At 52.1% G+C, this 27034-nt stretch overlaps 12 protein-coding genes across 12 annotated transcripts; 9 read left to right on the forward strand and 3 right to left on the reverse strand.

Annotated features, from left to right (window-relative positions):
• Nucleotides 1-432: 432 nt before the first annotated feature.
• Z519_01797 (uncharacterized protein) lies at nt 433-2679 on the forward strand (the record flags this gene model as incomplete). Its single annotated transcript, XM_016759554.1, has 4 exons — nt 433-1950; nt 2007-2046; nt 2115-2498; nt 2558-2679. 4 exons carry the CDS (start codon nt 433-435, stop codon nt 2677-2679), a joined length of 2064 nt encoding a protein of 687 aa, XP_016624882.1.
• A 1843-nt stretch (nt 2680-4522) lies between these two features.
• Z519_01798 (uncharacterized protein) lies at nt 4523-7018 on the forward strand (the record flags this gene model as incomplete). Its single annotated transcript, XM_016759555.1, has 3 exons — nt 4523-4550; nt 4597-5966; nt 6026-7018. 3 exons carry the CDS (start codon nt 4523-4525, stop codon nt 7016-7018), a joined length of 2391 nt encoding a protein of 796 aa, XP_016624883.1.
• Nucleotides 7019-8477: 1459 nt separating this feature from the next.
• Nucleotides 8478-8891, forward strand: Z519_01799 (uncharacterized protein; the record flags this gene model as incomplete). Its single annotated transcript, XM_016759556.1, has 1 exon — nt 8478-8891. One exon carries the CDS (start codon nt 8478-8480, stop codon nt 8889-8891), a length of 414 nt encoding a protein of 137 aa, XP_016624884.1.
• Nucleotides 8892-10738: 1847 nt separating this feature from the next.
• On the forward strand, nt 10739-12416 carry Z519_01800 (uncharacterized protein; the record flags this gene model as incomplete). Its single annotated transcript, XM_016759557.1, has 2 exons — nt 10739-11204; nt 11254-12416. The coding sequence occupies 2 exons, from the start codon at nt 10739-10741 to the stop codon at nt 12414-12416; spliced, it is 1629 nt and encodes a 542-aa protein (XP_016624885.1).
• Nucleotides 12417-12736: 320 nt separating this feature from the next.
• Z519_01801 (uncharacterized protein) lies at nt 12737-13465 on the reverse strand (the record flags this gene model as incomplete). The annotated part of the gene is made up of 1 exon (XM_016759558.1): nt 12737-13465. The coding sequence occupies one exon, from the start codon at nt 13463-13465 to the stop codon at nt 12737-12739; it is 729 nt and encodes a 242-aa protein (XP_016624886.1).
• Nucleotides 13466-14160: 695 nt separating this feature from the next.
• Z519_01802 (uncharacterized protein) lies at nt 14161-16841 on the forward strand (the record flags this gene model as incomplete). The annotated part of the gene is made up of 9 exons (XM_016759559.1): nt 14161-15274; nt 15331-15418; nt 15469-15511; nt 15564-15584; nt 15634-15767; nt 15817-15850; nt 15905-15933; nt 16090-16165; nt 16305-16841. 9 exons carry the CDS (start codon nt 14161-14163, stop codon nt 16839-16841), a joined length of 2076 nt encoding a protein of 691 aa, XP_016624887.1.
• A 630-nt stretch (nt 16842-17471) lies between these two features.
• On the forward strand, nt 17472-19061 carry Z519_01803 (uncharacterized protein; the record flags this gene model as incomplete). Its single annotated transcript, XM_016759560.1, has 4 exons — nt 17472-17901; nt 18006-18421; nt 18502-18566; nt 18725-19061. 4 exons carry the CDS (start codon nt 17472-17474, stop codon nt 19059-19061), a joined length of 1248 nt encoding a protein of 415 aa, XP_016624888.1.
• Nucleotides 19062-19629: 568 nt separating this feature from the next.
• On the reverse strand, nt 19630-22113 carry Z519_01804 (uncharacterized protein; the record flags this gene model as incomplete). The annotated part of the gene is made up of 1 exon (XM_016759561.1): nt 19630-22113. One exon carries the CDS (start codon nt 22111-22113, stop codon nt 19630-19632), a length of 2484 nt encoding a protein of 827 aa, XP_016624889.1.
• A 493-nt stretch (nt 22114-22606) lies between these two features.
• Z519_01805 (uncharacterized protein) lies at nt 22607-22962 on the forward strand (the record flags this gene model as incomplete). Its single annotated transcript, XM_016759562.1, is given in 2 exon segments — nt 22607-22696; nt 22708-22962. The coding sequence occupies 2 exon segments, from the start codon at nt 22607-22609 to the stop codon at nt 22960-22962; spliced, it is 345 nt and encodes a 114-aa protein (XP_016624890.1).
• A 101-nt stretch (nt 22963-23063) lies between these two features.
• Z519_01806 (uncharacterized protein) lies at nt 23064-23829 on the reverse strand (the record flags this gene model as incomplete). The annotated part of the gene is made up of 3 exons (XM_016759563.1): nt 23064-23535; nt 23601-23707; nt 23797-23829. The coding sequence occupies 3 exons, from the start codon at nt 23827-23829 to the stop codon at nt 23064-23066; spliced, it is 612 nt and encodes a 203-aa protein (XP_016624891.1).
• Nucleotides 23830-24708: 879 nt separating this feature from the next.
• Nucleotides 24709-25814, forward strand: Z519_01807 (uncharacterized protein; the record flags this gene model as incomplete). Its single annotated transcript, XM_016759564.1, has 2 exons — nt 24709-24930; nt 24984-25814. The coding sequence occupies 2 exons, from the start codon at nt 24709-24711 to the stop codon at nt 25812-25814; spliced, it is 1053 nt and encodes a 350-aa protein (XP_016624892.1).
• An 87-nt stretch (nt 25815-25901) lies between these two features.
• Z519_01808 (uncharacterized protein) lies at nt 25902-26558 on the forward strand (the record flags this gene model as incomplete). Its single annotated transcript, XM_016759565.1, has 3 exons — nt 25902-26125; nt 26170-26233; nt 26277-26558. The coding sequence occupies 3 exons, from the start codon at nt 25902-25904 to the stop codon at nt 26556-26558; spliced, it is 570 nt and encodes a 189-aa protein (XP_016624893.1).
• Nucleotides 26559-27034: the final 476 nt, after the last annotated feature.

A 27034-nucleotide genomic window follows, 5' to 3' on the forward strand; every position in this document is an offset into this window, starting at 1 on the left:
CTACGCTTCAGTAGCTACTGTGTCACCGCAGAGGCTCTGGAGAATGATAGGGGAGAGTATTGGGACGATAGACGCAGATTTCATCGTTTGTCTAGTTTGCAGTTTGCAGTTTTGTTCCTCCCCGCATGTGTCTCCACGTCGCTAACAGATGAGGCTGGAAAAGCCTCTTAGTATACCTAGGTTCCCAAGTAGACACGATGCTGAGTGGACAGGACGTTCTATCTTGATGGAGACGCGGTATAAAATCCGCACTACTCCGGCTATTCAGTCGATTCCTTGTCTCCACGCATTCAACACACCCGAGGCTCGTCTCAAAATGGTCATCCAGGCGATGCTTTTTGGGTGCAGGGATATGTCCCTTGCCTCCTCACGACTAGGATATCTCTTCGTTGACCACCCTTGAACGCGCTTCTTCACAGTCATCCACGAGCAATGGCACTTCTAGCTGCCGGCGCCGCGGCAGTAGCCGCCACGGGAATCAGCATGTATCTCGACGCCAAGTACTCAATTCGAGCCGACATCGCCCAGCTTCAAGGAGCCAAGCATCTACAGAAGTTCGTCGAGGACCTGTACAAGGAACATGGGGAAGATGACTGGTCCTTCTATCATGTCCTGCATTCGACGTACGCGGAAAACCACCATACTGACAAGGAGGCATTTGTCTTTGAGGGCCGCGCCTGGACCTATCGCGAGTTTCGTGAGGAAATTGGTCGACTTGCCGAAGCATTTGAAAGGCTCGGTATCAACAACCGGACTGTGGTTGGAATGTTTGTCAACAATTCGCCAGAGTTCGTTATCGCTTGGTGGGCTCTCTATAAGCTCGGAGCCATCGCCGCGCCAGTGAACACGTCCATTACTGGGACCCATATCAAGCACTGTCTCAAAGTCAGCGAGGCAGAGTTCTGCATCACCACTTACGAGCTGTATGGCACCTTGATAAAGGCTTTGGTGCGAGACGAGAGTCACCCAGGTTCACCGACGCAAGAGTCATCGCCTTTTCCAAGGGTTATATTGTACGATTATAGCTCGTACGCTCCAATCCGAGCTGATCTTCAAGAAAATGTGCTGCTAAAGCATGAGGAGTTGCCCCCTGTAACCCCGGAAATGGCCGATTTCCCTAAACACAAGAGACCCAAAGTCGGTCCTACCGACGCTGCGCAATATCTCTTCACATCTGGAACCACAGGGATGCCCAAAGCTCTGATCTGGCCGCTTGGATATAACCGTCTGAGCGGGAACCCACAGAGATGGCCAGGCATGCAAGGAAGCCATAGAAGATGGTATATCTGCTTGCCTATGTTTCACGGGACCGCTTCCTTCGCCGCCCTACCTGGCGCATTGGCGTCCTCCGGGACCGTAATTCTTGCTCGGCGGTTCTCACGCCGGGAGTTCTGGGCCGATGTCCGGCGTTCACGGGCGAATGCGATTCTCTATATCGGCGAGATGTTCCGGTATCTCGTCCAGTCTCCCCCCGATCCTCGGTTTCCAGACGAGAAGAACCACGGAGTTGATCTGGCCTTTGGTCTCGGACTGGCTCCCAGTGTATGGCGAGCAGTTAGAGAAAGGTTTGGAATTCCTTGGATAGTAGAGTACTACTCGGCAAGTGAGGCAACGATCTCTCTCCTCAACTCAAACAAGAATGATCTCGGAGTGGGAAAGGTAGCCCGTTGGGGGCCCATAATGCGGAGTAAATGGTTCGGCCAGAGCGCGTTTCAGATAATCAGAGCCGATTTCGAGACTGGAGAAGTGGTGAGGGATCCTAAGACGGGGTTTTGCATCAAGGCAAAGCCCGGAGAGGTTGGTGAGGCGATAAGCAAGATCGTTCCCCCCATCCAAAGGAGGCACGACTATGTTGGAGAGGGCGGGGTGGAAGCCACCCGGAAAAAAAGCTTGAGAGATGTTTTTGAGAAGGGGGACGAGTATACTCGAATTGGGGATGCTTTGGTGATTGTGAGTTCAAGCTTGATATTGAAGAGTGAGCATGCTAAGATGACCATTTCTTGCAGGACGAGGATGGGTTTATTCAGTTTCGAGACCGGCTTGGAGGTAGGTCTTGTTGACGAGACAACTTCACCCGGTACCGCGATGCCCAATATGCTGACGTTGGCTGGCAGACACCTACCGTGCAAAGGGACACAACATCTCCACCACAGAAGTCGAGGCATGGCTCAGTAGACATCCCCAAATTACTTCCGTCAATGTGTATGCCATCCCGATGAACTATTATGGGTATGATGGGCAGCTGGGGTGCGCAGCAATCACTTTGCATGGAGCGTCTCCAGAGCAGTCCGATCGAGCTCACCAGGAGATCATGTCGCAACTAGAACACTGGTTGCGTACCTCAGAAAGCGCTCTGCCGGCGTATGCGGTGCCGCGTTTCGTCAGAATCCTGATCAACGATGGTGCTCCACAGGACTCTGGTGGTATGAGTGGCGACAGCGGCAGTGAACGAGTCTCGATGATCATGAAGAAGCTGAAGACCGGTCTTCGGAAAGACGGTGAGCCTCACTCATTGACCACACACCTCCCTGCCAAATTGCTTATTGTCTCTTACCAGGCTTCTTGATCCCGAAGGGAAACAAGGACCGGATGTTTTGGATCGAGAAAGAAGGAGCAGGGTATACGCCTCTAACTGATGCGGCTATTCAGCGCCTGCTCTCCGGCAAGGCTCAATTATGAGGGCGTGAGGAGTGCGTGGCATGGATACTGGGGTGTCTTTATGCCCCATAAATAGACCGTAATGGGAATTGAGTGTGCACAAGGAATTTCATCCTTGCCATCTTGCCGATCTGCCCCCCTTTTTCTTCCTTCTCGCTTGTCAAGCGCCCACTCGTGCCGATTCGCGACAACGACACGTTTGACTCAAAAGGATTGATAGCGTTGAATACGCCCACAACACAGGCGAACTAGGGGATTGCTTGTTGCTCGGGGTTGCCGGACTTCATCGAGCGGCGTGGCAGTAGTGATGCTTGATCCGGACATCGTGCCAGGATCCGTCACCCGGGGGGGGGGGGATTAGAGCTTGACCAGGATCTGGGTGTGTCGCACGTGGACTGATAGATCGCATGGAGAAATAATGATTGAGTTTTGACGAATGTCCCCGGTCATTATTAGTGGAGGGGATCGTGGCCTGATGGGAGGATGCAAGGTGGAAGCTGGTGAGGAAACGAAACGAAAAGGGGCAGGCCGCAGGCCGCAGACCGCAGTTCGCAGTTCATAGACGAAGGCGCGGTCTAGACACCTCGACGCATCTTCGACTTCCATCCTTTTTCTTCCTGTTCAGCTCAAACTCTCATTTCGCGCCATTGAGAGCGCTGAACGCCATTCCGTGCCCAAATCCCCCAAGTTCCCAAGGCTTTACATCTGCAAGCCAAGGTCTACCAAAGATGCCTTGGGCCAATTGAACCGCCCTGTTTCTGGGCCGCCCCCTTACGCGGGAAAAACGCCATCTTCGGCCCTGCTTCAACCCATCCTCCCCATCACGCATGGGTTCCTCGTCCTGCAAGCCTTGTCCGCTGTCCGCTGGCCGCTGTCTGCTGTTCGCGGCGTCGACTGACTCCCCCGGGGGTGAACCGCGAACCATGCCATCCGCCGGCGGTCAAATGGTGCATGAATGCCCATCAACTTGGCTCGATGCCTTGAATCCTTATCTCGTTCTGGCCCCGCCATTTCTCAGTCCGCTTTCATCTGTCTGGCTGGCGACTTGTCTGACACTCGATCCCTCGATAAAGAGCTACGTGGTACAGCCCACCGCCCGCAGGGCCTGCCGCTGTGAGACTGATCCAGCACGGGGGCTCGCTTGCATCGCTTTGGTCGAACGGTGCACAAGTCAATACGAGCCATTATCGCTGCAGGCAGCCGACCTGCAGGGTGGCAGAACCGGAGGTGCGAAATGCCTTTTGGGACTCTCGTAAAGGATCTGTACCTGCCAATAGCCTGAACTCAGCCTCAGCCTTCAAGAAGCGAGTCATTTCCCAGACTTTCAGACTTTTCTCCTGCTGATGTTTTCGCCCTCCTTTTCGCTTTCTCTCCCTTTTCTGTTCTGTCTCTCATCTGCGTCAAAACCCCTGAAGCCGAGTCAATGAGCTGATACTGGGTCACTATTTCCCTTCCGATCGCCGACTCTGGCACCCAATATTGCCTTGGAGCACCGAGGCCGGAAGCCATGGATGTTATGTCGGTCGAGACATGTGTTCAAGCAGGTGAGCTTACGCTTTCTTTAGCTTGTTTCTCGCTGCGCCTTTGATGTTGTTGCTACCTCGAAAAGAACGACCCACAACCTGGTCAACATCCCTCATGTTCAAGAGTACTGCATACGACGGAGGTCTTGCCTAAATCGGCCAATTCTCCGGACTGCTGGAGGATGCGCGTGTGTGCAGAGCCTCATGGAATCGCTACTTTGAGTAGGCTACACCACAGATACTATTCTGAGATCCGCCTGTACAACACCGTTGGTTAACCACTCCTATATCACGATCCGAAACAGTGGGGCGCGTTATCGACGTGCCTGACGTTCGAGCCTATGGTTGTTGCATTCATTCAGGCTAATCGTCTTTGAAACTACTCACTAACTGGCTTCGCAAACAGTCATTGTAGCATACCGCGATGCTTCAAAGTTGGTACAGCGACTCAAACACAAACAAGAGACCTCGGAAGAGTTCATCCTACCAGAGCAGTTGACGAAAGATTTCGAGGACTCTCTGTCACTAGGATGTACCGCGGTGCAGAGCTTGTATGACCATGATGTTCGTCGCTTTGGTGAGACGTACGCTCGAGGGGACGCCATTGCCCGAGAACAAATGAAGGACATTCTCATCAATCTCCAGCAAGCAGTCATCTCACATCTGCGAGAGGTTTTTATGGATGAAGCGACATTGAACCTCCACATGTTGAAGGAAACATCGGACGATTGTCGGGTGAATGCAACAGTATGCCTTGGCCAGCTTTACCAGCGTATGTCGACGGCAACAGCGGCAATGAAACAAATATCACGTCCATATGTCGATGACCCAGACAAGGTCCAGTTGCCGGGGTCCTTGGCTTATTCAAGCAGCCGCAGTACGCATTCCTCGTTCGGCGGAAGACCATATGACGATCGATCTGCCACATCCTACACCACATACAGTTCAAGGACAGCCGTAGGTTACGATCACAAACCATCTGGTGCTTTGCCGCCGCAACGAAGAACCTCGATGAATTCCACCTTCTCTTACACGAGCGAGCCGCCTAAGAGCCGTACGCCAGGTGAAGATAATGTCCCGGCCCTCCCCTTCCCTATGCAGAGACAGACGAGTCAAGGTTCTGTCGAGGCTACGCCCAATGGTTCTGGTCTGTTTCAGCAACTGGAGGACAGCGCTCCACCGACGAATGCGGCTCCTCCGCCGTACAGACAGAATTTATCCAGGCCGGTTTATACGAGTGATGAAAAGGGCCAAAAATTCCCGAAAGAGTCTAGTTTTTATCAATCACCAGTTGCAGACCAGCATAGTCATGTACCACAGAACACTTCTTTTCAGCACAGTCCTCGAATTGAAGGTGATATCAAGGCCTCTGTGCCCGGCCTACCCGTTCAAGTCCACGAACTTGACCACAGCCAGTCCTTCGAGACCCACCGAACACCAGAGCAGGAATTGACAGCACAAAATACGTCCACGAATGTGCCATCGAATCAACGACCTGCTATTCCATTGAACCCTGATTACAGCACATTAGAATACGTTGAAACATTAGATTCTCGGAGTCGACCTCCGGTAGCTCGAGCACCAGACAATCAGTACCAAAGCTTTTGGCAACAACTACCTTCCCCCCTACAGCAGCAAGTGCAGCAATCAATGTGGAATGGCTATCAAAACCAGCAGATGCTGCATGGACAACCGATCACAAACTCGCCCGTCTCCAGACCCCAGACCAGCAACATCCGGCCCGAAAGTATACCTGCTGCCGTGGACCCGCTCCCCCAGCAAAAGGTAAGTCAAATTCCAGCACATCTTGCGCCTGCGGGACCTAAATTTTCCTTGTTTTCTAGGTACCCACCATCCCTTCAGTTCCACGGCCGCTCTCGATTCGATCGACCGGTTCGAACGGATCAAGACTGGGATCCTTCACGATACGCAAGGGACTGCCACCGGGTATCGCCGATGCGATACACAAGCCTGCGCCCTCGGCTCTGGAGACGCAATTCAATAGCCTGCCTCGCTATGTGAAGCCGAAGGCGCTCGATCTCGCCGACAATGAGCAGATTGCTAACCTCAACAGCCCGACTTCGCTGACAGGGCAGCCAATAGATAACATGTCGGACAGCATTACAGTGAAGTCGACGTCGGAGAGTGCGTCGCTAGAATCTACGATGCGACTCGCATCTGCTTCACCCCAACTACAAATAGCGCGATCGCAGCTCAACTTACCGAGCGAGTCGAATCTTGCTGGGTTCTGCAAAGGCGCAGTAAGGCAGCAACTTGGGGGACGGAAAAAGGGGTTCTCCCTCGAGCACCGAAAGGGGCCCAAAGGACAGGAATATTTCTGGCGATGCACCAAATGCAACTTCGAAGGACCGGCGCTTGTGTCGAAGGCGCTGCCGAGTGGCGGCCGAGGCTCGGTCAAGACGGAGAAGACGTACGATAACAAAGTACGATATTCTGAAGGGGGCATCAAGTACCGGTGGAATTTCCTGGCCAAGTGCCACGTCTCCAAGAAGTTGATGATTGGCGACGCGATGAATAACGGCGATGTCTTTGCCTGTTATTTCTGTTGTGTGGAGGGAGCGGCCAAAGGCTGGATAGAGGACGGAGTGTCATCGCAGCTGGCCAGGCTGGGGGGTTTCGGAGAGAAAAAGGCGACGATGGCGAACGTGACGCCCACATTCACTGGATTGCAAGCGTTCCTGACGCATCTGGAGACGCACCGCCTTCCGGATCGGATTCCGGGGTTAATCGCGTCGAATGAGATGTATTGCATCGTGGGCAGAGTTGCCCATGAGCAAGAAGAATTTGACCTCAATCTGCCGCCACTGGGAGCATGACGGGAAGAATCACAGAAAGGGGGTTTGATGTCGAAGAAAAGATTTAACGGGGGGTGGATCTTGAGCGAGTTTCAGGATAATGGCTCAGAATCCATGACGAAACGAGCATTGAGGCTATACCCACCGAGTATTATCTCGAATAATCGGATGGGACTTTGAGAAGGGGCAACCCCGATATGTAGACTACTCTTTGAACATCATGCTCAATCACAGTGTCTTCTTTCTCGTGGACGAGATGTTCCCGACCTCCTCTTTGCTGAAATGGCTGGTCTACCCGGGGATTGCCTAGAGAACGAGAGGACGGAGGAGGATGGAGGAGCAGAGGGATCGAGGGGCCAAGAGGAACGATCGTTCTGATGGAGAGAGGGATGCTGACCACCGGATCGAGCGGAAGGACCAACAGCCGCCGACAGCTGCTCTGAGAGGAGCCATGATGAAGTCGTATGGGGACGAATTGCTTGTTGGGCACCACTGTAGTCAGCGAGCTAGAAACGGTAACTTTACACTTGACCAGTTGGACATCATCTGAGGGCAAAGGACAAGAAACGCGGCGAGAGGGTGATAACATCATCGTACATTAGCCGTGGCTGCCATGGCCAGAGGAGCGAAGAGGACGCCAACGCTGGGCTCGGGGGGTGCGCAACCTTGAGCCGCATTTTCCGGAAGAATATTGGCTCCATGATGGTTCGTACCCAGTAGTCGGTGGTGGTCGCTTGGTTACTTGGTCACGGGAGCGGAACCAATGGTTTGTCATCCAGCGAGTCCCGCAAATCCGAATGATGCCGGCCAGCAGCGTCTTGCTGTGTCTTTGGCATCTGTTTTTCCGCTCGTATTCTTTTTGGCGCATGAGCATTGGAAACCACGGCTGGACGAGGTAATCTGGGTGTATCGTGATCACGCTCCCCCCAATCGCCCCAAATAAATCAGATAGAAGAACCACTGACCACTCTTTCTCCTCACATCTCTCTGCCTCTGTATAGGTGCTTCCTTCTCTGTCCACCTCCCCCAGGCTGTCGTAGGTGTCCAGGTCCTGACCAGTGCAGTACAAGTGTCTGTCCCGCGATCCGTCAGCAAATCCATCCACCCGCCTTCGCGCACCCACTCAAGCTGCTCACTTCTCCCTTTCCAGCCTCGTTAAAATCACCACACCCACATTCCTCACGGCAATCCTGGGACCTGGGGTCTGCACATCGATCTAAGCAATAACCTTCTCGTCCCATAATTTCAGCAGCTGCAGCAGCAAATCACACTGCTGGACTTGGCTTTATCACTTCCTCATCTGGCAATCCTCTGTGCCTCCGGGAGCAGGTCCCCGTCACCACGGTCGCGCCCACGCTCGAACCTTCAATAAACGCACTGCGACAGGCGAGCTGCTTCGTACAAAGCCACACCACCGCATCCATCCATCGCCCCCTACCTGCCTCCCAGTTTCTCTCTCGATTCCTCTTCCTTTCTCACCATGACCTCCGACCTCCACCATTCTCTCGAGCCCTTCCCTCTCTTTATCGACTCGGCTCCTCCCAATTCGGCCAACTACTTCTCCTCCCCCATGGCCATGGCCGCCATCCAACTCCTGGCCACCTCCAGCTCTCCCTCCTCCCACGACTCCTCCCTCCGCAAGCCACTGGTCCCTATGCCGGTCAAGCTGTCAAATTACCTGCGCCTGCGATATTACCAATATGAAGTCACCTTCGGGCTCTACGTTATGACCCCGGCCGAGAAACTCGTCTTCAACTCGGTCATCCTCATCGCTTTCACTGCCCTGCTCTACGCGCTTTTCTGGGGTTTCCAGCCATTTATTGTCAACACGCTTTGCCGGTTAATATACTACATTACTGGATCTTTTTCCAGCGCGCCGCAACTTTGCTCATGACAGCGGCTGATCCAGCAACATCACTCACTGCCCAAGTGGACACTGGCTGTTGGACACAAGACGGCGAGCAAGGTTGCATGATGACTGCATATCTCGGAGGGAAACGCCGACGATAAATCGAGTTACTTCCGCCTCGACCCGTGGTGACCCTCGATCGAATCGAGCCGATCTCAACGGAGATCAACATGCGGGACCCTCAAAAACTCAACCCGAGGGGCGTCCTTCTAGCTCGAGCTTCGTTCAACGACTCCACGCCTCGAGATATTCTCTCATTACCCTTCCTTGCTCAGTTGAAGGATATGCTTCACATTTGGGCTGCGGCTGAATTCGACGCGTTCGCTACACACCACTTTGGAATTACTTTATCTCTGTCTCCCGACGGTCGGTATTCTGGTTTGATGACAACCGAAAAGAGCCAAATGGAATAAGCCGGCCCCTTGTCCGGATTGTATATGAGCAAAGAGGAGGGTAGGATATTTGTGTGGGCAAAATCACGAGAGCAGGGCTTGAGCACCGTGTTGGCAACGAGCCGTACATATTGTTGTTGTGTGAGAGTCACCATGTTGCTTCAATTGGGTGTTTCTCCGATTGTCTGGCTTATTTTTTTTTGGAAGATTGCCTCGCATTGAGCCGTTTGCAGGCGTCACGAGCCCCATGAACAGGAAAAGAGATATTGTTACCAACAGACTATAATAGACTAATATAATGTCCAACAAAGAAATCGCGTCTGATTTCCCAATGACTTATTCATCTGAATGAGAAATCATCACGTGGATGCGGTCCTCGGTACTTCGTCTTTGTATTCTTTATACGTTTCCGAAAGTACGAGCTCGTCATTGCTTGCGCTCCCCAGTGCTCTCTCACACATCTACGTGATATGCAGGCACAGACACTCTTTGTCTGTACCTAGGTTGGGCGTAAGGCGAAGCAGGGGCAGTGGAGTCGACTTATTTTTGAAGCACCCAAATGGAAGTACTAGGCACCAAGGGTCTGTACCTAGATCCGATTGAAGGACAGGAACTTCAGTCGGCCAGCAGCCACTCACACGCCCTCGAGGGCCGCGTGACGGCCTGGATTGGGGCTGGTGCGGGCTGTGGCTCCTTGGACTAGGCTGGACTAGGCCTGTTCCTGCATCTTGAGACACACCTAATTCCACGCCTAAGCCTTTCTCCGCTTAAACACTGCCCATCGTTTCTCTCCCAGCATCTACCAGTGCAGCCGAAGCCCTATTCTGAGCCACGTTGTCGTGCGTGGGTGCGCCCAGGCACTGCATCATCCATCATCCCAAGATCCCTCAACTGCGACCTTGATTCACTCACTTGCCGTTTGTTCTCCTCCCACCTTTCTTTGCAAACACCACGCTCTTTTGAACGCCCTCGCGCCCTAAACGAGAGACGGTTTCGCTCAAGTAATATATCCATCGTATCCCTTCTCGGCCTCAAATTTCCGCCCGAAGAGCTGCTCCTTGCTTCTTCACCAGGAGACACATCCTCTCTCCATCCTTCCGCGGTCTAATCAATCCACTTCTCGGCCACTTGTCAAGCTTCTCAGGTTGTCGACGTTCCAACCATTAGGGCCGGGTCTGTCGCTGTTGCTACATTCATCACATCGCTGGGGTTGAGCACCCTCCGTCATTACATCCAGAGCGCGTCAGAAATGATGGTGGTTCGAATCTAGCCTCAATCTCGCCTCTTCGGCTTCATCTACGACCCTCGCAGAGTCCCGTCCAGTCTCTTGAGCTGTGAATAACCAACGCTCATTTGCTCTCCTTCCACTTCCCGCGGCATAGCAATTCCACTCTTTTACCCTCTCACTCTCACACAAACACACAAAACTCCACACAAACCATGGCTGCCAACGACTACTATCAAGAGTCCTATATGGCTCAATCGTCACCGTCTTCCCGACCGCAAAATGAGAGACCAATCTCGCATATCGCCTTCGCTTATAATCCCCAAAACAGCGCCTCAAACCTCGATCCGTCACGCCTCTCTCAAGCGTATAGCGCGAGACCTATGTCTAATTTCTATGAACCTCACGACCCTACAAGACAGTCCGTACACGCGGACTCGATACCTCTGAAACACCAATCAAGAATTAATACGAATCAAGATGCGCCCGACTGGCGGAACCAGTCCACACAATATCCGCCCTCTCCCGACTCAAATTCCCCACAATTGCTGCCAGACTCGAAGGGGAGGAGGAAGATGGAGGGATCATTTGCAAATTTCTTCAAGGGCAAGATACCCTGGGTTGTGTATACCCTGAGTCTGGTCCAGATCACAGTCTTTGTAGTTGAAATTATCAAGAATTGTGAGTGCAACTGACCAGGAGGTCTGGGCGAAATGCTGACCGAGACCAGCGATTATCACTGGATCCCCTATTATGATCAAACCTCAGTTTAATCCCATGATCGGTCCGTCGACTTATGTGCAGATTAATATGGGCGCCCGATTTGTACCTTGTATGCGCACTACTCCCGGTGTTCAAGACAGTCCCGATCCTCCTACTTGGCCATGTCCTAATACTACTACGTCCGATCCAAATTCGCCAAGCAATCACTGCGATCTCAAAGCTCTGTGCGGGTTTTCTGGCTTCGATAACGAGCATCCGAATCAATGGTTTCGGTTCATCATTCCTATGTTCCTGCATGCTGGTCTCATTCACATTGCATTCAACTTGCTTTTGCAACTCACCATGGGTCGTGAAATGGAAAAGGCGATTGGCAGCATCCGATTTGCGATTGTGTATTTCAGCTCGGGCATCTTCGGTTTTGTCTTGGGTGGGAATTTCGCGGCGACGGCTATTGCATCGACTGGAGCATCCGGCTGTCTTTTCGGCATTCTCGCTTTGGTTCTCCTGGACTTGATATACGGCTGGAATGAACGGCGCCATCCTGTCAAAGACTTGATGTGGATTATGGTGGATATTATCATTTCTTTCGTTCTCGGACTGTTGCCTGGCCTGGACAACTTCTCTCACATTGGAGGCTTCCTGATGGGTCTTGCAGCGGGAATCTGCCTTCTCCATTCTCCTAATATCCTCCGTCAACGCATTGGCGAGTCTACCAGCATCAACAAGAGCTCCTACCGAAATGTCGGCTCAGAGCTAGATCTGAGCACTAACCCCAAGGACCCAATGCTGGCTCATTCGTCATCCTCCCCAGTTGCCTCCAGAGCCGGGCCCACTACGACCGCGGCGCCAGCTAATGTGGCTGCCTTTGCCAAACAGCCCGTCGGGTTCTTCAAAGGACGAAAGCCGTTGTGGTGGGCATGGTGGCTGTTTCGGTTGGGAGCGTTGATCGGGGTCCTGGTAGCATTTATCGTGCTGCTGAACAATTTCTACAAGTACCGGGACACGTGCTCATGGTGCAGGTATCTGAGTTGTCTGCCGATCAACAATTGGTGTGAGATTGGGAATTTGCAGCTGAGTAATTCGACGACCAACTCGACGAATTTGCACAGGAGAGCAGCAGGGTTCTTGTTAATAGATGGATGGGAGGCAGGAAAGCCAGATATGATATGAGGCACACGAAGATGAATCCGAGCGTTGAAATAAAAGTCTCTTTTGTTTTTTGGCATAGTAGGAGAATATCAGAGCCTTTGATTTATTCATCCAGGATATCCTGCGTACCTACGTACTACAAGGAAAGCAATACGCCTACCGCTATTGTCAGGAACAAGAACACCGAGGAACCAAGGGCCAAGTATTCAGGATCAAAACCCAGCCTCCGCACATGACCTCTCCGCCCTGATTAGGTTCACCACTACATATCATGAAGCGTTGTCGTCGTGCTCCGTCATCCCTGACTTCAGCCGGCCGAGACCCCCGGGCTCCGCAAGTAACTAGCCCTCAACAACGAAGTGACAGTCATTTACCACCCCGCCGTTGACCTCCGGCACCAGATCCTGCGGACAACAGCTCATGACGATAATGCAATCGACCAGTGCTTCGAATGCGACTTGGCCTCCTTTCTCGCATACCGTCGGCTGGAAACTCAAAGCCCCGCCGGCGGAACTGTTGCTCTCATGCAGCGGCTGGGGAAGAGGAGAGACGGGGATGTTCATGAACAGGTTCAGCGGGTCTGGCACGGTCGATGTCGGCGTCTTGAACGGCGCTGGGAGGGTGTAGCCCGGGGTGTCGCGAGACAGGGCCATGCGTAGATTGTCGGAGCAATTGGCATGGTATTGATCTTGGGCAACCCCCAGCTGGTGGTATCGGTGGATGTCGCACGCCGGGATCAGGGTGTCGTGGATACATCCCGAGCTGTCACTGATGAACTTGAGGATTGGAGTGCGCTGGTTCGTCGACAGTGTGCACGGCGCAATGGGGCTCAGGCTGAGCAGCGAGGCCCGCGTGTGTGGCATGGACAGATAGGTCGTCAACTCCTGTTTGGTAGCGGCGGCACTCGATGGAGCGCCGAGAGGGACTTCGAACGCCCAAAAGTCGATCACCTGGGTGCCATGGGTGTTTGTGACGGTCAGCTTCTGCGAGGGAGACAGAGGGACGGCCACGGATGAGCGGGCAGGTACGGTGTGGGTAGTGTTGGGGGCATAGGGGGTTGGAAGCGACATTGTGGTTGAAATAGAGGGAATAGGAGAGCTGGAGTGAGGATATCGACTAGCTATTCGATGGGAGAGTTGGAACAGATGGGTTGCAGCTTGGTTATATTAGAATTGTCACGTCTAAGAGTGAGAGGGCTCAGAGGCCTTTCTCTTCATGAACGAGGTCGTTGATCTCCGTCGAGGCGACAGGGAGGGCCTGCCACCAAACACACAGGGACTTCCGCGTATCTGTTTGAGATAATAAAAGAGATGGCGGCTTCCTGGCTGCGGAGTCCATCGACTCCAAGCCAGGCATACAGACATTTATAAAGCAAGTGTGGCCGTTAGATGGCATCTCTGGGATTATTAGAGTGTTGGTGGTAGAAATATGGACAAATGTCTGAGGTAAATAATACTCCTGAGCCGCAGACGGAGGAACGATAGATGACGTCAGTTGAAATCGTAGCAGTGCAGATATGATTCGCCGTAGTATTTATACGGGAAAGCATATGGCCTTTCGCGGTTTGTATCAACTCCTCATTCATGCCTTCATTGACTGAAGTCCCCATGACGACCTTCGAACTCGATATCCCAACCTCCAAGCTTGCTATATATCTGCCTTTCTCCCGTCATGACACAGACTAGCTTCACCGGATAGGATCATTGCTATCTCGATGCGCACTCGCGGCCTTCGTTTTAATCTCAAAAGCTACGTAAACGCCTCCATGGCAAACCTCGACCCTCAAACGCCCCGCTCCAGCAAGTACCTGCCCTGGAGCCAAGACGATGTTCCCATCATCGACCCGAGAGAGAGCTTTTCAGACGTCGTCTTCAAATTGTCCTCATACATTGCCAAAGCCATCGATGCCGCCTACACTTACGAACAGCTTCGCACCACTAGCGCTGGCCAATCATTGAAACCTCTCATCACGTATTTAAGCGGAGATTGTCACCATCCTGCCATCGTTGCAGCTTTGCTGGCGGCGAGGTATCTCTTCACCAATGCTGATGAGGACTCAGACAGCGGTCTGAACGAGTCCAGAGCCCTCGCCTGTGAGCTTGTGGCGTGGCAGTTTCTGACCTTCTTGTCGGAGAAAGAGCTGATCGATTACCTTCTCTATGAACTACCCCAGGCATCAGATGACAACGCACAACCACCCCCGTCGGGCTCTCCTACTAACACTAATGGTGTCAGGAGCTGCCATTGCTATGTTGACGAAGATCGCACGGACGAAACTTCACCCCTCATACATGCCCAATCCGCCGAACACGGGGCGATTTTGCGGCCCCCCAAACGCGCCTCCTTCGATCACATCCCTGGGCCTGGTACATCAAGCACGTTCCTCGGTGGCGAGGACGATGCATCACGGAGAGCCAGCCTAGATGAATCCATGGCGGGCATGAACGCATTGGAAATCGCTGCCATCGCCGACGCCAAGAAATTCCTCTCACAAAAGCCTGTCCAGAAGATCGTCGAGGACATTTGGAATGGCGACGTTATCTTTTGGGAGAGTCTTTCGGTGCACGCCGTCAAGAAACCCCGAGTGTACAACAAGCGTGTGGCCGATCCCTTTACCCGCCTGAGGGTGCCCAAGTACCAAAAAGCGTTTCAAATTACCTTCTTCCTCTCGTTTCTGGCGCTTTATTATGCTGTTTTGGTCGAGAGGGATCCGAGCCATATTACAGCGACAGAAACAGTGTTATATATCTGGATCGCCGCCTTTGCCTATGATGAGTTGGGCGAGATCAAAGATGCCGGCCTCATGTTCTATCAGACGGACTTTTGGAGTTTGTGGGATATTGCGATCATCGGTGTTAGTGCGGCATTTGTGATTACACGTCTGTCTAGAGATTTCTCCCACATCTGGCACTGGTGGAACTGACAGCTCACTCAGGAATTGTTGGCCTCCTCAGAAAAAGCGACTATATCATCGACGTGGCCTTTGATATTTTGTCCATGGTGGCTTTGTTTCTTGTCCCAAGGTGAGCATCGGCGAAGAGGGTGGCCATATTACACATATTGACAAGGGCAGGATATTTTCCGTTATGAGCCTGAATCCATACTTTGGAAGCCTGGTAAGACATGTACCTCCATTTGATGATGGCAAACTGACGATGTGCGGCGAAGATTCCAGTGTTGAAGGAGATGGTATGCACCCCCTTCCGTCACGCTGGAGCATACACTGAGGCTACCACAGACAAAAGCATTCTGCAAGTTTCTGCCTGTGATCGTGGTGCTATATCTAGGATTCTTGACTACCTTCACGATGTTGGCCAGAGATCGGATGTCCCTCAACGAAATGTCTTGGATGTTGATCAAGGTGTTCTTTGGGTATGAAAATAGCACTGCCTCTCTGAACAATGACTGAATAGTCCACCAGATCGAGTTATCTTGGATTCGACATGGCTGTCAAGGTATGCAAACGGCCGACCACTGGATGGCGGTATTGACTGACTCCACCGGCTCAGATCTCGCCATTATTTGGATATACTTTGATGTATGCATACACTGCCTCTCCAACAGCTGCCACAGCCTCATTTCATCCCCCAACAGACTTAGATCTTGGTGCGGGCTCTGCGGTTTCGGCAGTGTCGATAGCAGACGTCCCCGGAGGTGCTTGGCGGAACTCAAGGCTGACTCCCAAATTTCGCAGGTTGATTTTTGTTTGCCTGACCAATATATTGCTCATCACATCGCTGGTATCATTGGTATCTAACTCCCTGACAGAGGTAAGTGTTGGCTGTGGTTCTGGTTATGTACTGGTTTGTCGCCACGGCCACGGCCATGGCCACCCAACGATCGACCCAATTAAGCGCCACGGACTCGGACTAAAGAAGCGCCGAACACTAATTCGCCTTTTGGTGCCAGGTCATGGCTCATGCGAGAGAAGAGTACTTGTTCCAATACTCCATCTACGTACTTGAGAGCAGCACCTCCCGACGGCTGACTTACTTCATGCCCCCGCTCAATCTATTCCCTCTGATTGTGCTGCGTCCGCTTCGACTTGTCTTACCCTCCGAGGAAGTTCGTCGAATCAGGATCTTCGTCCTAAAGGCCACTCACATACCCTTTGTGGCACTGATTTGGGCGTACGAGAACTCTAGGACCATGATCTCTCGCTCCCACCCTACATTCTCTCGAGCACCGCATTTCACTAGCCGTCCACTAAGTGCAGGCCGGCTCAGTCTTGAGGGGGCCCGAGATTTTGTCAAGTCACCGACGACGCGACGAGCGCTTAATGAGACATCTATCACCGTGACGCCCGACATGGCCGCCGGATCCACCACCAAGTCTGCCTTGGACGCCGGCACAACTGACAATGCAGAATTGATTGCTTTGGTTCAAAAGTTGAGTGAGCAAGTCGATGGGTTAACGGCGATGGTCGCTGGGCAGCAGAGGGACTGACCTCCTGACACATGCAATAAAACCATGCGCTAGTTGTGTGGAGATGCCTTCACGTCGATCAAAATTGTCTTTCATGAGACTGGCTAGCTTTATAAGCTCCTTTGTTACGACAATTCCGCGGGCGGGGAGGGCTCGGCTCACGCAATGGTGTCCAGAATTGCTCGCCGCTGAATGGCGAACCGTCGTTGCGTCAAAAGGCTAAGCAGCTAATGCTCCACCGCCGTCATTCGAAAGACAAGCTGTGGCAAGGGCATGGCTCAGAATCGGCCCCGCGGCTGAATCCTCTCTCGCATCGGCCAACCTATCGTATCGGTCTTGCCATTGCCGTTGCGCTAGATAGAGAGTTGCAATCTGACCGAAATCTCCGGGAATGCCTGGGCGGCTGCTTGGGCCGCAGCATATGCTCATGGCGCAATGCCGATGATCAAGCGATACAGTCGGCTCTTTGGAATGCAGGACAGGATAATAGAGACTCAAGAGGCTGGCGTTGGGTCGCCATGAGCTCCATGGAGCTGAGCAGTCACTTGGTTGTTATTAAGTCGAATACAATCTTAAACGGCTGCCATCCCGGCGGATGTGCCAAAGCTAGGATCCCGCTCCAGAGGCTTCTTGTGGACGTGTTTGTTCGCCATGGATATGCTCGGTCCATCTTTTGGCAATCACATGTTCCCTTCATTCGTTCCATCATGCATCGATCCCTCCTGCGCTGGCCCTCGCTTTGACTCAGGACCATCGACTTCCCATCCTGATCTATACGTTCCAGATCAGGAACAGGGTGCGGCAGCCGCATTCGGTATCGACAGCAATGGGCTTGATGGCTTCTGTGCCTTGAACAGCCGCGATGGACGCGTGTTTTCCCAGTCGTGGCAGGTGTGCTATCGGTCAGTGCCAGCTACAACGTTGCGGAACGCAGTAACCCAGCCACACATCACTCACACCGCTTCGAGCTTTGCTGCTTGGTCTCCAAGGTGTACCTCTACGACCTGTTACTCTTCTGAGGCGAGCCCTTCAGCAGGATGGGATGAGACAGGAGGGCACAACTACTCCACGCTAATGCCAGGTAAGTTGAGTTACTTGAAGGTTCAGACTGTTCCATTAGCACTGCTGCATTTGGTATTGTCTAGCTCTACAATGTACATCATCTTAACTCGCTGCATCGACCAGGACTTCTCGCACAATCGGATTATTCGCCTGCCGGAGAGACTGGGCACACGCCACCAGAAGAACCGAGATTGAAGAAGAAAAGAGTCAGGGTTCCTCCCGTCAACTGTCCTGTGTTTGACAAGATCTTGGACAAACCAGCCCTTCTGCGTGAACACATGCGGGAGCATAGTGATCAGGTCAAATGCTCGAGGTGTGATCAGACCTTTCCTGGGGCAGAAAATCTCGCCATACACATGAAGATGCACGAGGCAGGACGGCACGTATGCCAAAGCTGTTCCAAAGTGTTTTCCAAGAGGGCAAACTACCGAAGGCACCTCAAGTGTCACGATGAGAACCGCCCGAAGAACAAGTGTCCCAAAAAAGGATGCGACAAGGAATACGCGTTTGCAGGTTGCTTGAACCGACACATCAAATCGGTAAGATGACCATGGTCGACGACTTTACATCGCGCTTGGGCAAACATTGGGCTACAAGGCTAATTTGTGGGCTCTGCTAGCACTACGCAGACTACAGGTGTGGCGACTGTGACAAACAGTTCAATCGGGCGGATTTGAGAGACCGGTGAGTCTGCTGTCTCCCGCTTTATCGAGTCTCTCGCATTTGGAAATCGCCAATCACACCTGCATCTTGCCCGTGTTGAGAAGCTCCCCTTTGTCCCTATCACAGACCTCTGAATAAAGATCGCGTCCCGGAGTTTGTCGTTGCTGACTCGCTACAAGGCACCAAGGCAAGCACTGCCAAAAAGCTCGGGAACGAAGAGCAGCAGAGGAATCATCGTCGCTGCCACCTCCGGTTGGACGGCTAGAGCCATTGCAAGACTATCAGACACATGGCCTGACGCAACTGTGCATGCCTATGCAGATGCAAGTACAAGCACAGAATCTGGCCATGCACCAGCAACCTAACACCCTCACCCAAGGCCTGACGCCGGAGCACCCAAGCCAAGTCCCGATCTCGACGCCGGCAGGGGTATTACAAAAACCCACTGTGCGGATGGGGCAACAACTCTTTGTCTCTGGGAGCCGGGACGGGGGTTACACAGGGTATGGCATTTGAGGACGTGGGACACAAGTTTCCAGATCTCTTGACGACTTCAGTAATGATGGTTATGTTGTTCTTTTTTTTTTCTTCTTCTTCATCTCCATATTTCTCTTTGTCTAGTTATCATTTGTCGACGACGCTGATGATGTGACGAGGGTACATGTCCCCGCAAGCAAATACGGGCTCGTGGAAACAAGTGTCAGTGAGTGACGTCCAGAACAGGCCCAAAGTCGAGTCCAAGGACCAACATACGCACAAACTGTGGAAGAGGCAAAAAGGAATGATCGGGCAACGGGGAGCATGGAAATCCATTAATCGACTCGTATATATCGGTCCAATATTTACTGCTTTATTTCGACTAACTACATACATATTATATCCGTCCTCAACCTCTTTCTCGCTCATCTCTATCGTTTCCAGCGTCGCTCTCTTTAATATAGGCGCTGCGTCGACAAGGAGCCTAGAGTCGAGATTCTAGATGGTTGAGATTATCTATGACAGCATCTTTAGCCGTTTGTATAAGTGAGGAGGCGAAGAAGGAGATGGAGAAAGCTCTGCTCGTAAACTCCTCATGGCTATCCACCTATTTGCTAACTAAAGACCCGTCAAACCAACACCCAGTCGAGAGACCCATCTCGGCAGCAGCCGCCTCAAGGCCTTCTTGGACCTGTTTGTCCGCTTCGGTCCCCGCTTGTGCTGCAGTTGGACCGGGGCTCTCCGAGTCAAGGCACAATGACTGGAGCTGGAGTTGTGGTTGAGATTGTTGCGGCTGGACCAGCCTCGCAACGAGGACTTTGATATTCTCATACCTCGGATCCAACTTCTCCGTCGCCGTCTTCACTGTTCCTGGCGCATTTCTGATCCCAGCTACTTCCTCGATATTAATCCCATCGTTTCTCTTCGCTAGGTTGTGAGGGCCAACGGAATCCAAAGCGGTGGTGTCCTTGGTGGCGGTGATCTTGCGAAGGCGTTTCAACAGGTGAAAGTTGTGTCGCGCAAGTGCGGCTTTTATCGAGCCGTGTGTCGACGGAAAAGTGGAGAGGAGGGCCAGACCGAACCATGCTTCGGCTTCGGCTGGAAGAAGATGGGATTGGTGTGAAGACTGTTGCCCTGTATTGCTGGGCTGACTTATAGACTGTGTTAGTATGTAGGATATTGTATCCGCAATTGTGGTTCTTGATGCCAGATTTGGTGGTGACGTGGTTGACGGCGAGGGCCTTGTCTGAGACGGAATGATGGATTGAAAGATTGACTCGGCCTTTTTGTGATCCATACAACCTTCTTCGTCTTGTTCAGCTTCAATAACCGACTGCGTCGATTGCCTTGTAGACGAAAGTAGCGTCCGAAGTATTTCAATTGACAGTCTTCCTATCTCGGTCTTTGTTTCTGTTTGGCTTGTCGTTTCAAATATAGAAATCATCATGTGCATGATATTAGCATGGGACGAAGCTTCGCTGTCAAATGCCAAATCATGGATATATTCCATACGCCCCTTAATCATCAACCTCACGAGACTGATCGTGTCACACTGTATTTTGAGTTTGGAGGAATCAACTTGGCTCGTAGGTGAGGTGAGCAGTAGTGATATTGCCGAGATCATGTTGGTTTGGTGGAACGCATCTTGGCCATCAGGACAAAGTGATAGCCGCGTTGCCAAGCTGATAGCGGGAAGAAGGACTGCTGAACCAGGGGTCTTGGTGATCAGGCCGGACAAGGAATTTGCGACGTTCCGGGGTGAGGACTGAATAAGTTGCTGGGCGCGTTCTTTGGAAACGACGCTATTAGCTAGGAGGACGCAAATGCTGGCTAAGAGGTCGTGCGGCCTATCCACTTCAAGGGCATCAATGCAATTGCGGATGAGCGGTGATTGAGATCCGGAAATTTTTTCATACGCTCCTGTTGCCGATACACTGTAGATCGTCTTGAGGATCTCCTTTCGGTAGGTGGCTAGTGCGCGTTCATCTTCATCAGCCTCGATCTCGATTTCTAGGGCGTTCATGGTATAAGGTAAGTGAATCAGATTCCAGATCATGCGGAAGTCTCCTCCGACAATGTAGTGAGTGTCTGGCTGTGAGAGGACATTGAGGATGGCTTGACAAATTGAGACACGGCAGTCAAAATCCTCTTTCGCAAGCTCGACGCCGTACGTCAGCAATGAACGAACAACGTCGGCGATCGTGTCAACTTCGACTAAATCGTCCAGCCCATGCCCACCAACCTTATGCACGAAATTTTGGGTGCCATAGAGTGCAACTCTGCTGGCCATTTCGACCAGATCCGCCACCGTCGCTATAGGGCTATCTCTGTAATCCTTGGCTTCGAGCAAAATCTGAAAAGACGTCAATCTCTCGGGAGGGAACCAAAACGTGCCGAGCCTTTGCTCTGCGGTATTGACTGGCGGCCCCGAGCCTGCTTCTGCACCGTCCGCTGTCTTCTCTTGGAGTGAGACCCATGGCTCCCCTGCCGCATTCTTCGCGGGCTCGTCGTAGTCAACGCAGACGTTATAGAGGGTTGGGATTACAAGGTCGCATTCTCGCCCCTGTCTAACCATTTCTAGCATTGCTTCAATGCCATCGCGTTGAATGATAACGTTCCGATTGATATTGTTGTCTGCGCAACAATTGGCGATAATTCTGAGGGCAGACCTCAATTGTTCGGTTGTTGACGCCTGTGTCGTTGCAGAGACAATTCGCCTTGCAATCTCGAGAATACAGTCGGGAGGGCATGCCCTTCTGATCTCGTTGTCGTTGACAGCGCTATTTGGTTTAGCTTCAAGGCCAAATAGAAGCCGCCACGACGGTCCTTCTCGCGTCGAATCTGCAAGTGTGCAAAGGACAGCAGTCTTGAATTCTTCTGGCTGTCCTATTTGGATTACCTCATCCACATGGCCGACAAGAGCAGGCATAAGAGTCAGGACACCGCACTTTTCGTCTTCTAGATCAGACGAGGATCTTAACGCTGAAATCAAGGCCGAATGCTTGCGATTCAAGACCTGGTCATTAGACCAGTGTTGCTCTAGCGCATCTGCGAGTCGGGAGCATGCCTCACCAAGCGATGGGATTGCCATACTGCATTCGATTGTACCCGTGGGATCGGAAGGGTCGTCTGTTCCTATTGTTGGGTGAACACTTTGCGCCTGAGCTCTGAAGCCAGAACTACTCTGCCTGCTGTTAATAAGAGAGCCTCTAGCAAGCACTAAGATCAATGCATTGGATAGAGCGGGAGGTACCAACAGCTAGCACCTTTAAGGCTCCTTCAGTGACTCTTAGGCGCGAAATGAAATACCTAGAAGGTAAGGCTGAGATGTCGTTGGTTGGACGTTGCAATTGACTTGCGTACAAGGCTGAACGCCAAGATATTACGGCGGGCCATACCGCAAGACGCGACAAAGTGCACTTCACTCCTGACTATCCGTTTCAATATTGAGATTTACAGGGGACAACTCATCAACCCTAGAATTGTTGGAGCTGTATACCGGTGGACATCAAAGTCAACCTCTCGAGCTCTTCTGAAGGACGCCCTAGACCAACCACGTGTGCAAACCTGTACGATTTCCAACCATGGGACGCGCTGCACAAACCATTTCCTTTGCATTGTTGATTTCCTCAGTAGGTGTTTCTGGTCCGCTTCCCATGGGAGCATTTCTTAATGTTTGTTGCAGGCATACCTCCTCCTTGCCCTTCCACTCTTGACCGAGGATTCACCGGTGCCTTCCATCCTGCCGACCAAAATTCAGGTGGAAATCATACCAGTTCTCCCCTGTTGGGCCCTCGTTACTCTGGGCGCATATCTGCTAGGACGACTCGGCCTGGGCGTTCTACGATTCAACGATACAAAGGAAGCCTACACAGAACTTATGGGACAACTGGATGAGGCAAGGAAAAGTTTGGACACCAGGAAGATTCGTTGGGATTGAGCATGTATTTCCATCGCGGAGGTCACGACAGATTTACCTTGCGGGTGTCAACATACCCTCTACTCTATGCCAGAAACCGATGATCCTGCCAACGGCTTGATCTAGTTAACGCCGTAATTCTGGGCGAGTTGGTCGTGCTCATCGATGTCGGTGGCCTCCCAGGGATAACAGATCCACACATCAGGGACGGTGACCGCCGCCAGATACCGATTCTCATTGAGCATGTCTTCTGGAAGTTGGCCCTTCTTCTCCTTGTCCTTGTTGTGCAGTACAAAGATTGAGAATTTTGTCCTCTCGGATCTGCCTTGTTGTTGTCTGGCGATTTCCACGTCCTTTTCCAACTCCTTCACTGCATACTCGAGCGTAGTGCGGGTATCGTCAACTTCGTCGACGATCAAGACGTTCTTGCCGATCAGGTTCTTCATCTCAAGTGAGGATAGATCCAGCCATTGCGTCCGCGTGACTTTTGTGCCGGGCGCTTCGACAGGGTCGGACCCAGAGAGTTGTTCATAGAGCGAGAGGCCGATGGCCTGGATAGGAATATTAGGAGCACCGGGTCGTTTGAGGAATGATCTAATGGTTCATTCTGTCAGTTGGTGCTCACCTCCCTCCGCTCGATCCCCCAAATCGTGGCCCACCTCAGGATTCTCGCTGGTACGTATCCGCCTCCGCCGATGGCAATCATGAGATTGGGTTGGAAGTCATTCAGGATCTTCTCGGCCGATGTCTGGCAGAGTTTGTGGATCTGTTCACTGGCGTGAGTCCGTGGTCGGGAGAGGGTTGGCTTTGGAAGACGCTCGCATGCCGTTTGCGCTGGGGAGAATTGGAACAAACCTCATTGTACGTCACGTAGACCTTTTCCACCATTTTGGCCGTTGCACAACTGACAAGTTGATGGAGCGTTGAATGAGAGGACGTGCCGAAATTGGGCAAGAGAAATCTTTTGCAGGTCAAGGTGGGAGTCACATCTTTTCATAATCCATCCAGCCCGAACAAGGAAACGGGAGGCTCTCGGCCAAAAAAAAGTTCGCTGCACCAATTCTTGCGTTGCCTGCGACGCTGGAAGTCTCCGCAATTGCGACGAGGTGCTTTGTGCCTCACCGTACTGGGTATGCCAATGTGCTTGGCTTTTACGGTGGAGGAAGAGGCATATGATAGTATTTAGCCCTTCTTTTCCTACCCGATTCGTACCTGGCGAACTAATTTGGTAGTTACTCCGTCCATATATGTACAGTTCCTACAGGTAGTTAGGTAGGTCTCGTGGTGAGCAAACTATCAGGCGGTCTGCCGAGTCTCTTTCAAATCTTGAATTCAATTGGCGGATTTCTCAAAGCCAATGATCATTTCCTTCGAGTTGAGAAGCCACGCTGACCGGCACCCTTGATCATCCTAGGGGCCGCAGTATGCATTGCCACAGCCCGGATACTTGACCGGCACCTATTGCACAAGCAGGAATGGGAGCACTAACAGAACCCATGGATTACCCTAGCACTCGCTTAGATTGAATTGGGGTTTTTGGCGTATTTGCTCTCCCATATACATGACTTTCAATTCGTGAACACTTCTCGTCTGCCCTTGGATTAAGATTAAGATTGAAATTGCTGATCTAGACCGGCTGACTTGTCAGCATTGAACGAAGAACAGTCCTCTTCTTCGGGTGTTGAGTCTTCAATGCGCACTTGAACGGTCTCAGCCGTGTCCGCCATCAACCGCTCATGCGGGAGGAATTCCACGAGGAACCGGATGATGCAGTCGCACAAGCCCTCGGTCGTTGTTCCAGACGTTCTTTGGCTCAATGCCAAAACTCCCACCAACTTCAAATGGACCCCCGACTATGAGCAAAAGAGTATCATTGCTGTCCGAGCTCAACATTATTCAGCAAAAAGGCGGGTGGAACATGCTTCGTCACTGTTTGAGCTGCAAAAATATGGTCCACAGCTTCTGCCTGAACGAACCTCTTATGGGCGGGTAAGTGCAATCCAGCCTCGCATGTCCACACAAAGCTTAGCGTGCCGATGCAGAACCCTTTTGAAGCACAGGGAAAAGCGCCATCAGAAACCAGCCAGACAAAGGATACAGACGAGCACCATGTTCTTGAGGGAAAGAGGCGCAGACTCTTCCATCGCAAAGCCATCAAGAGGCCCCGTCAGTCACAACAACGTGCACACTCGACAAGAGCCATCGGAGTTTCGTCCGTCGGCAAGGGCGGGTCACTGTCAAAGCTTCTCCGGGGAGGAAACAGCGACCCATTTTCTTCGACACCTATTCCTCTATCCGCACTGAGGTATAGTGTAATATCAATAATCCAACCAATATCTTTGAGGACAATTTGGGCAGGTGAAGTTGGGACACCGAATGCGGTCAGAGTCTTGATACCTGCACAGAAGAGAGTTTACGAGACGGACTTGAACCACGAAGCCGTGATGCATGCTCTATTTGCGTACCGCTGGTCAGTCATGGGTCATCTGCATCCTCATAACAAGGACCTATATTACCGCTACGCACTTGACCATGAAGTCCGGGGCATCCGTGGGTTGCAGCCACTTGTCACATCGGAATCCGACACAAGTGAGGAGCTCAATGTTGCTGTGCGGGTCGTCCTGTTATTTTGCTGTGCATCCGTGTTCAGATCCCGCCTTGATGCACTCTTTTTGCACCTGAATGGGTTGAAGCAGCTCATCCAATCCATGGGAGGGGTTGACAGGCTTCACTGGATAAGAAAGGAGATCGCCACTATCTTGTTGTCAGGGCTGCTGCAACTACACCCACACATACAGTTCTCGACCCTTCAAGCTGGGATCCTGGATGGTGGTGGGATAGGGGTCATTGTGACCAGCCGGGAGATCTACTGACTGGTCAAGGAGAACTCCAGCCAGCTGGTCCCTGGGATATCACCCTTCTCAGCCTCGCCAAGACCGGACGACTTTCCCTGTACTTTCATGACCCTACGTGAACTGGTGGAGGTGCAGAATCTCAAGAAACGGATGGCTGACGACCGCCAAGGACAAATCAACAGGCTATTTCGCTGGTCTCAGCTTCGACGACCAGCAGTCAGAGCTCGGATCTTGAACTATTGGTGTGATCTAACAGAACCCACGAACGCTGTGGAACCTTGCCCGGGCAGTGCGACTCCTACGACGGTTCACCACGCATCGATCGAAATGTGTTTTTGTCTGGCTTTGCAGCTATTTATTGCTTTTGGTTCAGAAGCATCACTCCTGCGGCAATCTTGGCTCTCCACGATACAAGTCTGGCACGTTATGCTACTGAGGTGCGTGCGTAAGCTTGAATTTGACATTGACAATATTGGTCAGTCCCACCCGGGTGCATTGGACCTCTTGTGGGTCTACGGCATAGGAGCTTATGTGGAGCAGGCGTCCCTGACCCATATCCTTCGAAACAAGCCCACATTTTGGATACTGTATACTGCTGACCGAGTAGACGTTCGATGGTTTTCTGTTCGATTCGGAACTCTGGCCCGGAGATTTGGCTATCGACAGTATCTAGATGTGGCTCTGCTCTTTGAAAAGAGCTACGTCCACATCTCATCGCTGCAGGACCCAACCCTGAGCAAGATATTCAAATTTGACGGTTGAGAAAATCTTTCCGGGCGATGAAAGTCGTGAAGTCGGCCTCGCGACTCGATCGTGGCAACCACGGCCCGCTTGGAGCAAAGTGACAGTTCTTGCCTGCGACATCGGGCGCCCAGTGACTTCACCGAAGAGACGACGATTAGAAATCCACACTGATGTCGATCCACGGCCCGACGTCTGAATCTGGGTATGAAGCACCTGGCCGATTGCGGAATGAAGTCAAATCTCGCGAAAGGTCGATGTGCTATCTGCCCCCGCCTTTGCCCCTCAAAGGAAGAACATCTCGATTTCGGCGTCTTTACTTCCAGTACTATTTGATGCAAGATTGTGCGCCGACGAGCTAATGTCGAAGGGTGCGCAACAGCTGGCATTGCGCTTTATGGTATTTGTGGATTGTCGCCAGAATATCAGCTGGTCTGAGGTTTGCATGGCGTGGGTATTTTGTCAATACCAGTCATCCAGGCGATACCCGACTTGAA

The sequence above is a fragment of the Cladophialophora bantiana genome, assembly GCF_000835475.1.
Source record: "Cladophialophora bantiana CBS 173.52 unplaced genomic scaffold supercont1.2, whole genome shotgun sequence".
Classification (NCBI taxonomy): Eukaryota; Fungi; Ascomycota; class Eurotiomycetes; order Chaetothyriales; family Herpotrichiellaceae; genus Cladophialophora; species Cladophialophora bantiana.